We start from the raw sequence: 12,159 nt of genomic DNA, 5'->3' as shown, positions 1-12,159 counted from the left end.
TAAAACTAATTCATCAGTAGTACACTCTCACTTGAGAATTCTCACATTAGTTCTTTCAGCCGCTCACTTCAAAGCACTCAGATTACTGCCTTTCTTTCTGTCTTTCAGATGAGCCTGTAAAATAAGCATAATATTATGACAATTGAATCAATATCTGAATCAGACATTCTGAATCAATATCTAAATTTATTCATTCATGCCTTTGGCTCATATTAACATAAAAATCCTCGTTGCAGAGAGATTTTCTGCCCAACCATATTACCCTATCTTACTCCCTAACACCCTATAAATACTTGAGTTAACAGGTTATATTGGGTCGAAGTTTTATCGAGAGAAAATTCCACTTTCAACTCATCTAAAGAATTATTACACAATAATATATCACAGGCTAACAACGTATACAGATAAATGTTTGGTAGCAAGAGTGCTAAACGCTCCATTGAACTATTTAACGCTTGTTGGTAAGTAACCCTTACGGCCAGTTTTAGAAATATTGATTATACTCAGAGGTTGAATTAATATCTAAAGAATCAGCTTTCAGCTACGTCATAAGAATAAGAATAATGTTTCTTAGTTAAGAATTTAAGGTCCGGTTGCACAACATCCGTTTAAATTTCAACCGTGATTATTTCACGTGAACCAATAAGAGAAAACCTTTTTGAAAAGACGCTTCTCTGATTGGATCTCTTAGAATTAATCACGGTAAAAATTTAACTGGCTGTTGTGCAACCGGCACAAAATGTAACAATTTTGATTCAGTCTCCAAGTTGTCCCATTGAACTGGTAACCCCATATTGTTCACCAACGCTTACATCCAGTTCTAATATGGAAGTAACATCATAGAAAAAAGATAGCATAAGAAGAAATCGCATAGTGTAGGGCGTTTGTTCCAAATTTCACTGTTAACTCAAGCCAATAGGCCACTTAATTCTTTCTCATGAAGCTATGTGGCGCTGGTAGTCTCCCATACATTGTTGCGTTGTTTATTTTATGTTAGAAGTCTCTCGCTGATGACAAAACATGCATGATGAACAGGCATGTACATGTTTATCATGCACGTTCTACCGTTAGTGCCAGTCTAACAGACAGTTTTAATAAGTTGGTCGCTTGATCAGAAACACTTTTGATACTTTGTACTAATTTTATCCATACATAGTAGTATAGCCTAGTGTTAATAAAGTGTAAAACTTACCTCTAGAATTTTAGCGAATTCACTTCTACCCAGTAGGCTGTAGGCGGTTGAAGCTAAGAGCTTTGCCGATTCGTGAAGATATGGCGAACCAAAACTAAACAGATCCAATCCTAGCTCCAGGCTGGTTCCAAAGTCGCATTCATCGTTGGCTATGTTGGCAAACGTGATAACAGGTTGCAGTCTGGACATGTGGCCTCTCCTTTCCTCCTCCGTTTTACATTTATCGATCTTGCCCAGCATTATTTTGATTTATGAGAATAAAAAACACTTTCCAATCTTTATGAATTTAATGAAATAAGATAAGTTTAGTCGTAGACAATTTCAAAACAGGAAATTGAAGAGTTCAACTACGTCACTCATGAATAAATTAATTAGCTTATCAAATCATTTATTTGTAATAAATGATTGAGTAACAGATCTACGGTCCGAAAAGTTAATACTGAACAAATTAACAAAGAGACCAGTCTATTTTATAATCTATCACATGACTGGATATAAAACTAATTCATCAGTAGTACACTCTCACTTGAGAATTCTCACATTAGTTCTTTCAGCCGCTCACTTCAAAGCACTCAGATTACTGCCTTTCTTTCTGTCTTTCAGATGAGCCTGTAAAATAAGCATAATATTATGACAATTGAATCAATATCTGAATCAGACAGTCTGAATCAATATCTAAATTTATTCATTCATGCCTTTGGCTCATATTAACATAAAAATCCTCGTTGCAGAGAGATTTTCTGCCCAACCATATTACCCATCTTACTCCCTAACTCCCTATAAATACTTGAGTTAACAGGTTATATTGGGTCGAAGTTTTATCGAGAGAAAATTCCACTTTCAACTCATCTAAAGAATTTATTACACAATAATATATCACAGGCTAACAACGTATACAGATAAATGTTTTGTAGCAAGAGTGCTAAACGCTCCACTGAACTATTTAACGCTTGTTGGTAAGTAACCCTTACGGCCAGTTTTAGCAGTTTTAAAAATATTGATTACACTCAGAGGTTGAATTAATATCTAAAGAATCAGCTTTCAGCTACGTCATAAGAATAAGAATAATGTTTCTTAGTTTAAGAATTTAAGGTCCGGTTGCACAACATCCGTTTAAATTTCAACCGTGATTAATTTCACGTGAACCAATAAGAGAAAACCTTTTTGAAAAGACGGCTTCTCTGATTGGTTCTCTTAGAATTAATCACGGTTAAAACTTAACCGGCTGTTGTGCAACCGGCACAAAATGTAACAATTTTGATTCAGTCTCCAAGTTGTCCCATTGAACTGGTAACCCCATATTGTTCACCAACGCTTACATCCAGTTCTAATATGGAAGTAACATCATAGAAAAAAGATAGCATAAGAAGAAATCCCATAGTGTAGGGCGTTTGTTCCAAATTTCACTGTTAACTCAAGCCAATAGGCCACTTAATTCTTTCTCATGAAGCTATGTGGCGCTGGTAGTCTCCACATACATTGTTGCGTTGTTTATTTTATGTTAGAAGTCTCTCGCTGATGACAAAACATGCATGATGAACAGGCATGTACATGTTTATCATGCACGTTCTACCGTTAGTGGCCAGTCTAACAGACAGTTTTAATAAGTTGGTCGCTTGATCAGAAACACTTTTCATACTTTGTACTAATTTTATCCATACATAGTAGTATAGCCTAGTGTTAATAAAGTGTAAAACTTACCTCTAGAATTTTAGCGAATTCACTTCTACCCAGTAGGCTGTAGGCGGTTGAAGCTAAGAGCTTTGCCGATTCGTGAAGATATGGCGAACCAAAACTAAACAGATCCAATCCTAGCTCCAGGCTGGTTCCAAAGTCGCATTCATCGTTGGCTATGTTGGCAAACGTGATAACAGGTTGCAGTCTGGACATGTGGCCTCTCCTTTCCTCCTCCGTTTTACATTTATCGATCTTGCCCAGCATTATTTTGATTGTTGCTGAAAGAGATTGAAAAAATATTAAGATATTCAGCAAGACCCAAAAAATAATAAGAACTTGAATTTCAGGTATAATTTTTCTATATTGATTAAACTATTTGAAATTTTTTATTTGAGTGATCCGTGGTCTAGTGGATAGAGAGCTTGCGTAGCAGCATAGAGATCCCGGGTTCGAACCCTCTCACAACCAAAAGTTTTTTTAACCAGATCACTCCCGTGTTATCGGATGGGCACGTTAAACTGTCGGTCCCGGCTGAAGTATGACAGTCGTAAGGCCCATTGACGGCTCAAATTATATATTCAGGTGGTGGGACCTTCCCGCAAGGGACTCCCCACCAACAAAAGCCATACGAATTTACTTTTTGAAATTTGTCACAACCATTTATTCATTTATTATTCATAATGTATTAGAACATTACTATAAACTAATTTTGATTGTTACACCATTATTAATATCTAGTAGACTCTTTACTCGATTTTTTCAGATTGTAAGCTTACAATTATTAGAAATACAACAACTGAAGTGGTAGCACAAGTAATACTCTGGATATGTGATTGTTATACAATGGAACTACAGTGTTTGAAATTTTCATAGCCATTTATTTATTAAAACATAACAAGAAACTGTTTTTCGTTGTTATACCATTATCAATCTCTAGTAGATTCTTTACTCTTCACTCCCATGTTATCAGATGGGCACTTTAAACTGTCGGTCCCGACTGAAATGTGACAATCGTAAGGCCCATTGACGCCTTGAATTATATATTCCAGCCAGGTGAGACCTTCCAGCAAGGGACTTCCCACCAACAAAAAGCCATACGAATTTACTTTTTTACTCAAATTTCTCAAATAGTGGGTTTACAGTAATAATTAGAAATACGATAAAAGATCAACAGTAATAAGTTCGGAGAGATGTAATTGTTATACAACGGTATATAAATCTAGTTTTATGATCTCAAATTATATTTTTGAATCATTCCATTCATTCATTAGTACTTATCATTAAAATGATTGAGAGGAAACAGTCAAGCTCTTAACCACAGTACTTCTCTTCCGAATTTAGAAGAATAACTCGACTTGTCTCCGTTATAATATTTTGCCAACCAAACGTAATAACATAAAATATTACACTAATTTATGTTGTATTCCCTCTATGGTAATGATATCTAATCTTATCTCAACATAGTCCTAAACAAAGTTACATTCACTTTTCACATGTAAGGTGATTTTGAAAATTTATTCGAATTGGGCTTTGATAGTGACCAAGGGTGTGATCACCTATTGCTCTTACCAGATTTTGTTTCTCATCTGCACGCTTGGTAATGCATCGCCAAGCTTGCCCTTGCACTTAATAGGCACGCATTCAATGTGATCACATCCTTATAAATTGATAACATTTTTAAATTTAGGTACATTGGATGAAGATATAATGATAAGACTTATAATTATTTCGTTTGTTGAGGATTCGTTGCTGATTCACACTTGTTTCATAATCAATGCCCTGCCACAATAATACAGAATTACAATTTCAATAAGCTAAGAGTTCGACTGAGTGACTGTCGATGTTGTAGAACTGTTCCATAATGAAATAGAAACACACTTAAACCGTCAAATTCAAATTTTGAGGTCACAAAACCATGGTCCTGTACCAAATAAAACTGACGATATATATGTGTGTGTTTTTATTTCATAATTGTAGGCTACACGACGAAACCAATAGTTGACAATAGAAGATACTGAGAGATCTTAGAGAATAGATAGAAGTAAAGCATGAACATAGACGAAAAAAGGTAGATGATTAGAAAAATAGAAACTTACCATCATTCTCAGCCAACTCTCGATAGCCAACTTCTGATTTCTTATCGAAAGGAACAACTAGACCAGCCTTATGGAACAGCTTTGTGACAACTTTCGAGTTGCGCTTGCTCATTGTTTCTGTCGTCTTTTCAAGAGTGATGTTCTCCTTTTTCGCAAATGTTGTGAGTTGATTTTGCAACTTCACAATTTTCACCTTCACGAATGGATCAGCTACCTGTTTCTCGTCTTCAAGGTAAGAACTGGGAACAACAAGTATGAATTAAGTATGAAGTGTAAACATAACCTTTTTTGGACAATTTCTATCTAAATTTGGGAAAGGAACAGTTTTGGGCTTTAAGCCTGTTGTTCCTTTTCCAATCATTCATAGTTGGGAATTATATTGTATCTATCAATGTAGAACTAATAAATAAATTATTTTTTATTCATTTTTTAAGGGATACTTAACAGTGCCTTGATAGAATTACTAGTACCCTTTATGAGAATAAAATTATATAAACGTATAGGAGAGAATCAAAGTATTATTCTGAATAGCAAACCATTATACAATGTATTAATGAATTGAATGAATCTTTCATAGATAAAATTGGAAGTAGAGATATGAGAAGATCTTCTCATTAGAATTCTACACAGCACAAATGATAATGTATAAATGTTAGGAGAGCATCGAAGTATTATTCTGAATAGGAACCCATTATACAATGTGTTAATGTATTAAATGAATCTTTTAAAAATAAAATTGAAAGTAGAGATATAAGAAAATCTTCTCATTAGAATTCTACACAGCAAAAATGATAAGCTGATATTATCATAAATGATATGGTTTTATTAGCTTCAACAGTAGTTACAGAAAATCATTGCAGATTGTTATGGTTTATTTTAATGGAATGCACGTCGCCTTATTTGATAGATAATATAGTGCTTGAAAAGTGAGTTATAGAATATTCAACAATTTAACAACATGGAGGGTATATTATTTTCTATACAACAACAAATATGCTACAACCTCAAAAATGTATCATCTAACTCTATGATTTGTTAGTAAACGAGTTTTGTCTTTCAAGCACAGTATACAAATGTTATTCAATACGATATCCACCTGTAAATAAATCTAATAAACAATATAAAATAATACATAAACTACAATATGAAAAGACCAGGCCATTTTGGTCTGATGGTCTGAGGCGTTACAACTTTAAGTCTTCTAGCGTCACCTGGTTCGTGGGTTCGAATCATGCCGTTAGGCATGGACTTTTCATTTCATCAATTGCCCAAATTAATGCAGAAAGCTTATGTAGGCATCATACACAGCGAAAAAATGAATAAAAATGAACACACTTATTGATGACAGGATTAAAAACTGTTTAAGACACATTAAGAACCTTTGGAATTACTGTGCTTAAAATGACTAATATAACTGCTTAGTTGGAAAATTGAGAAATATTGGATAGCTGAAGTAGACCTGATTGAAAAAGCAAAAACTAATCGGATTTTTTCAATCTATGAGCTAAATATGTCGCTAAACCATAATGGCTTTACAAATCAATAAATACATTCATATTGAAGCCAACAATAACAGAATTTTGGAATTGATGATAACGTTTTTCAAGAAATAATTACTTCATCAATCTTTTATTCATTATTATCAATCAAGAGAGGCACACAATGTGAATTCTCCCTCAAAATTGTTATTTTTGTTTCAAAACTAAACATTGGAAGAGCTATCCCAAATTTTCAAGATTCAAGATATCTTTATTGCGAAAAACAATTATATGCAAATGCAATTATATACTACGTGGGTCAACTGTTCATCCAATCAAAGCAAATCAACGAATTCAAATGAATATTCTACACAAAACTCTAACCGTGACTCTAGTCAATGAACCCAGAACCTTCAAATTGTCATCCAAAATTTAAGAATGAAAAGATATTCTTTCCCCAATATTCAAGAGATTAGAACAAACGAGATTAATGTAATAAAACATGAAAAACTCACTTCACAGCTCCAAACAGATTTTCCGCAATAGGTTTTATAATGTAAGACTTCTCAGCCATGTTACTAGCTACGAATACTGGTTTATCTTTGGGGTCATCTCGGAAGTATCCTAGATGATAGCCTGTTTTGTCATCACCCTTTATCACAGTCTGAAAAGTTATTAATTTTATTAATAGAATACAATTTTAAATCTAAGAAAATAACAAATAACCTATTGAAATATAATGAGGCTGTAGGATATGTTATGCTTTTGAAAAACTCTTAGCAAAATGTAGTTCGAAGTGAAGGAGAGCAAAGGCAAATTGTTAAATAAATTTAAAAAAATGAAGATGATGAGAAACATCGAAACTAGTTGTTTTAATTTGTGTTTTTAGTATGTTATTTTATATTAAAAAAAATCAAAAAAGGGTACTATGATGTTATTTTATGAATAAAAAAAATTAATACACATCAAAAGGAGAAATGAATATTGATTAGCTGAGTGAAGTTCAAATTCAAATTGTTTTTTTATTCTGATTCAAAAATCAAATACATACAAAATTTCAAATACATCAAACATCAAAAATGGAAATAAAATACAAAAAGCACTGGAGAAATTGTATGAAATATAATTTATGTAATAAGGCTTTCTACGTGTATGATGTATTATGAAAAAAACAACAAAAAAACAAAGCTTTTTTGAAACAGAATATTTCTAGCTTGCTGTAAGCATATAATGATAACGTGTGCAAGCAGGAGTGCTTATACTATAATTGAATAAAATCAGAAAGAAGAAAAAAAATTTTTTTGGGCAAGAAAAAAATAAAAACACACACTCACACATTCACTCACCTCTCATACATTTCCAGTTTGGGCTTAATTACTTTTTGATATGATTTTCAACAACTATAATAATTATTATGTCGAAAACTAAGAAAGAATAAAAAACATGTATTCTAAACAATCAGGCAAGATATTTCTAAGCCATTTAAGAATGTAATATTTGAACATTTTCCTATTATCAATTCTCTTTTCCTCAAAAGGTAAATTATTGAAAAATTTCGGACCTAGAAATACAAACGATTTCTGGAAACAAGTGGTATATGACCTGGGAAGCCTTAGCAGATCAGAAGTGACTCTCCTAGTTTGATAATTTGTTCTCTCCCTGAAAAGTGCCTGACCACTGTTTCCAGACATTACAAAGAATAGGTACAAAACTTTGAAAACATATATGTATCTTAGAGGCAAGCATTTTATATCTTGAAAAAGGGGAAAGGCATGTTCATATCTTCCTGATTTTTTAACAGCTCTGACAATAGATTTTTGTAAGGTTATAAGTGGTCTCAAGTGGGTAATGTAAGTAGAGCCCCAACAACTTATTCCATAATTCAGTTTAGAGTCAACAAGAGCAAAGTATAACTGTCTAAGAATGGTGGTTGGAAGAATCTTATTTAGAAAATAGAATTTTCTCAGGATATGTGAAAGATAATTTTTAACATAGCGTATGTGTAGAGACCAGGTAAGCTTCTCATCTACTGTAACACCTAAATATTTGATGGAGTCAATTTGCGTGACAACTTGACAGTTACAATTATTCCGCAAACCATGAACGTGGAACTTCAAACCAGATGGTAAATTCCAGCTTGACGACAGTGTGAACAGAATATACTTGGTCTTTGACAGGTTGAGAGACAGATTATTGTGTTTGAACCACCACAACAACCTATCAACATCAGTCTGCATCACACCCTCCAAGTCCAAACCATCCAACCCACAATATGCAAAAGCAGTGTCATCTGCGTATGACACTGGCACACCATTGTAGTTACATGAGAAAAGGTCATTTATGAATACAAGAAATAGGATTGGCCCAAGGACCGATCCTTGTGGTACACCACAATCTACTACCTGGACCTCACTCTTCACACCTCCTATGACAACATATTGCACCCTTTCTCTCAAATAGGATGAAAACCACATATGTGCAACACCTCTGATACCAGCATTATATAGTTTGTCCAGCAGAATTGTGTGGCTTACTGTGTCGAATGCCTTTTTTATATCCAGGAATAATCCTGCAACACAGTTCGCTGGTCTGGAGTTAATGCCAGAATATATAGCTGTCGAAAGTATGAAGAGCCTTCTCTGTATTCATCAACTCACTAAAACCAAATTGGTTTTTATAAAAAAAAGTTGAATGAGTTGAGAGTGAAAGTTCTGAGTGAATCAACTGATTGATCAATCATCTTCCAGTAATTGAAAATCAATTAACTAAAAATGATTCCTTCATTGTATCATTTATGATTCCTTCAATTCCAGCCAGTGACTTGATAAGAAATTATTCCTTCAATAAACTTTGGAAATAGAAAGATTTTTCTCGCAGTCAGAACCGTATCTAATCGCACAGTTAAGCGTCTTGCTATCAGTTCTCCAGTTGGAATGGTAATCGCTTGAGGCCAGCTCTGCTAACCGTCATGAGTTCTAACTGATGTAGAGTTATAACTTAAGTAAGTTGAGATTTAAATAAAAACGAGTGAAAATTATAATACTTTGATAGAAAAGTTAAGATTTGAATAAAAATAAGTGAAAACTTAAAAATATAATGCCTCAATATTACTTACTTGAAACTCAGGAGGGTCGTAATAATATCGCCAATGCCTGAGTAATCTTTCTTGACTGTATTCAGCGTTTGTATCAAATCGATTCGCCAATACATCAAAAGGACCAACCAATTTGAGACCAACGCTCTTAAAAGCATCTGAAAATTAATAAATAGCAACTGATTATTTTATTTACCAAAGTATATCAATCTGTGGTCATCTATTCGCTTGATCCAAGCTGAATTCCCACATATTGTGACAACGGAAGGGATCGATACAGTGAGAATATTATTCCCATAAGTTCGGATGGGACTATTCATCCTTGCTCGGCCGAGGTGAGTGGGAACAGTCCAATCAGAACTCATGGAAATTAATGAATGTTTCAAAAATTTCTATGTTTTCAATTTATATATTTTGATCAAATTACATAAATAATATGTAAAATATCTAATGACGATAATAATATAATGTTCAAATTATTATAATACCTGATTCATTATATAGAATTTTTATCAAATAACATATTATGTGAAATAATACATTATAATAAAATCACTTCACTTATATGGGCTACTTTATTCAAATTGATAAAAACAATATGCAACTTGTAGTACTACATTATAATAACAATATTTCTATATATTAATTATATTGTTAAATAACTTACCACAAGGATCTCCTTTAGATAATGCATAGCTTCCAACCGATTCACAGAACGTCCAAAACTTGTAAAAATCTTCAGGCATATCGACAAGGAACATCAATTTTATCCTACTTTGTACATCAGCATCTTCAGTTATTAGAAGAGAGGAAGAATTCGTCTTTCGATCTTCAGTTCTCGGGTTTTCAGTTTCTCTGGATTTTTTACCTTCTTCATTTTCCGAGTTTTTCAATTCTTTAGATTTTTCAACTTCTTGAAGTTTCTTCACCATTTGTTCTTCAGTTTCCTCCTCTTCATCCAAGTTATTCTCAAATAATTTGGCATTTTTCTGTGAGGTTGTAGCTTTCTTATCTTTACTATGTTCATTTTTATCATTTTGTTTTAGTTCAGAGTTTTTGGGTTTCTCTTTTGGTGGAGTAGTTTCCTTTAATTTTTTCTCAGCCGGTTTCAATAGCCAATCAGACAAGGAGCCTCGTTTTTTAGGTTTGGTTGCAGAAGGCGGTTTGTTGTCTACGGGAGTTTTTGGTGTGGGTTTTCTATTTCTTTTTCAATAAAGATTTTTGTGAATAGTTGATTTGCTATAGACTTGAATGTTATCAATCAGTATTACGTTACTATTCATTGTTTTTTATTGTGTTCATTTTGGTAAATACTTTCAATTTCTATCATGGAAATGTCGCTGGCCTTGATTGAGCACTGGTCACATCACAGTGTGGATGGCAAGACCAACGCAGCCAAGCTTACCACGCTGGGCCAGCGAGTTGGCCAACTTGTGGAGTAAGCATAAAATGTTTTCAACTTATACAGTAGTATAAGTTAAGTTCTAATGCTAGCTAGAAGGGCCTGGAATCCGTGGCTTACAAATCTAATGCTTTCCTCTTATATGAGTGCATGGTTTTGGAACAAGATTTTTCACCCAGTAGCAGTTGATTTTTTTAATAAATATTTATATTTTATTAAAAAATATAAACTATATAGCCTGATTTGATAAATTTAATGTTCAATTTGGGTAATTTCAGCCCACTAGGCCCGTATGGAAGAGCCACTACTGCGTTATGTTATACTACCTGCAAGGTATTGCAAGTAAAAAACTCAATAGGCTATAGAATACAAGGGCAAAGGTAAGGCAGCATTTTAGAACACAATCTAATTACACTTTTATCTCAAATTGATTGAAAGCATTTATAAATGTATTGCTGCATTGAGTAAGGTAAAATTAAAACATAAGACATTTGACCAAAGATTCAAAGTTTCTGGTACGCAGAATCTGAATTTAATCCATTCTCAATACATTGAATTGTGAATTATTGATTAATACATAAAATTATAGCCTATATTTGTAACAAATTAACTAAAAGTACTCACAGTTGAAATTCCTGCTTTTGGAGGGTGTTTGAACTTCTCATGATGTGCAGGATTTTTTTGGTAGCAATCTGCTCCATAGCGACATGGAGCACGCTTATCATTTTCGAAACTTGTAGAATCATCGTTAGGCATTGAGATTTATAAAATAATATCAAACTAGAAAATTTACAAAGTAATTTTGTAACAAATCAAATAGTTGACAGCTAACAGCTTTCAATTCTAACCTGTAAATGTTTGGAAACATAACCTTAAAAACGTAGACGTGCAAATTCAACCGCCAAACAAGCTGACAAACATTGCAAGTGGGAAATAATTTTACAAAAAATTTTTGATGTTAAAAAAATTCTAAATATTTTTTTATGTGTCACTATAGCTCCTGCATGATAGATTATTTTATTTTTACTTTAATAATTGATATATTGTCAAGTATTTTATGATTGTAATGTCCAAATTTTAGGTTGCCTAGCAAGCAATACTTGTAAGAGGGAAAATTCAAAGATTGTTTACCGTGTTATCTGGGATCCTCACATTTTTTTTTATCTATTTTGTAAAATTTTTATAAGATATCCACGGAGAAGGTGATAAAATAGTAACTT

General features: G+C 33.1%; 1 protein-coding gene across 1 annotated transcript; it reads right to left on the bottom strand.

Moving 5' to 3' along the window:
- Positions 1-53: 53 nt before the first annotated feature.
- LOC111054706 (histone PARylation factor 1) lies at positions 54-10,734 on the bottom strand. The gene is made up of 7 exons (XM_039439248.1): positions 10,205-10,734; positions 9,559-9,695; positions 6,959-7,107; positions 4,966-5,204; positions 2,894-3,147; positions 1,193-1,801; positions 54-114 (listed from the first exon to the last, which is right to left on the bottom strand). The coding sequence occupies exons 1-6, from the start codon at positions 10,467-10,469 to the stop codon at positions 1,751-1,753; spliced, it is 1,095 nt and encodes a 364-aa protein (XP_039295182.1). The 5' UTR covers positions 10,470-10,734; the 3' UTR covers positions 54-114; positions 1,193-1,750.
- Positions 10,735-12,159: the final 1,425 nt, after the last annotated feature.

This window comes from Nilaparvata lugens, chromosome 12 (genome assembly GCF_014356525.2).
Source record: "Nilaparvata lugens isolate BPH chromosome 12, ASM1435652v1, whole genome shotgun sequence".
Taxonomy (NCBI): domain Eukaryota; kingdom Metazoa; phylum Arthropoda; class Insecta; order Hemiptera; family Delphacidae; genus Nilaparvata; species Nilaparvata lugens.
This window is presented reverse-complemented; position numbering and strand designations above follow the sequence as displayed.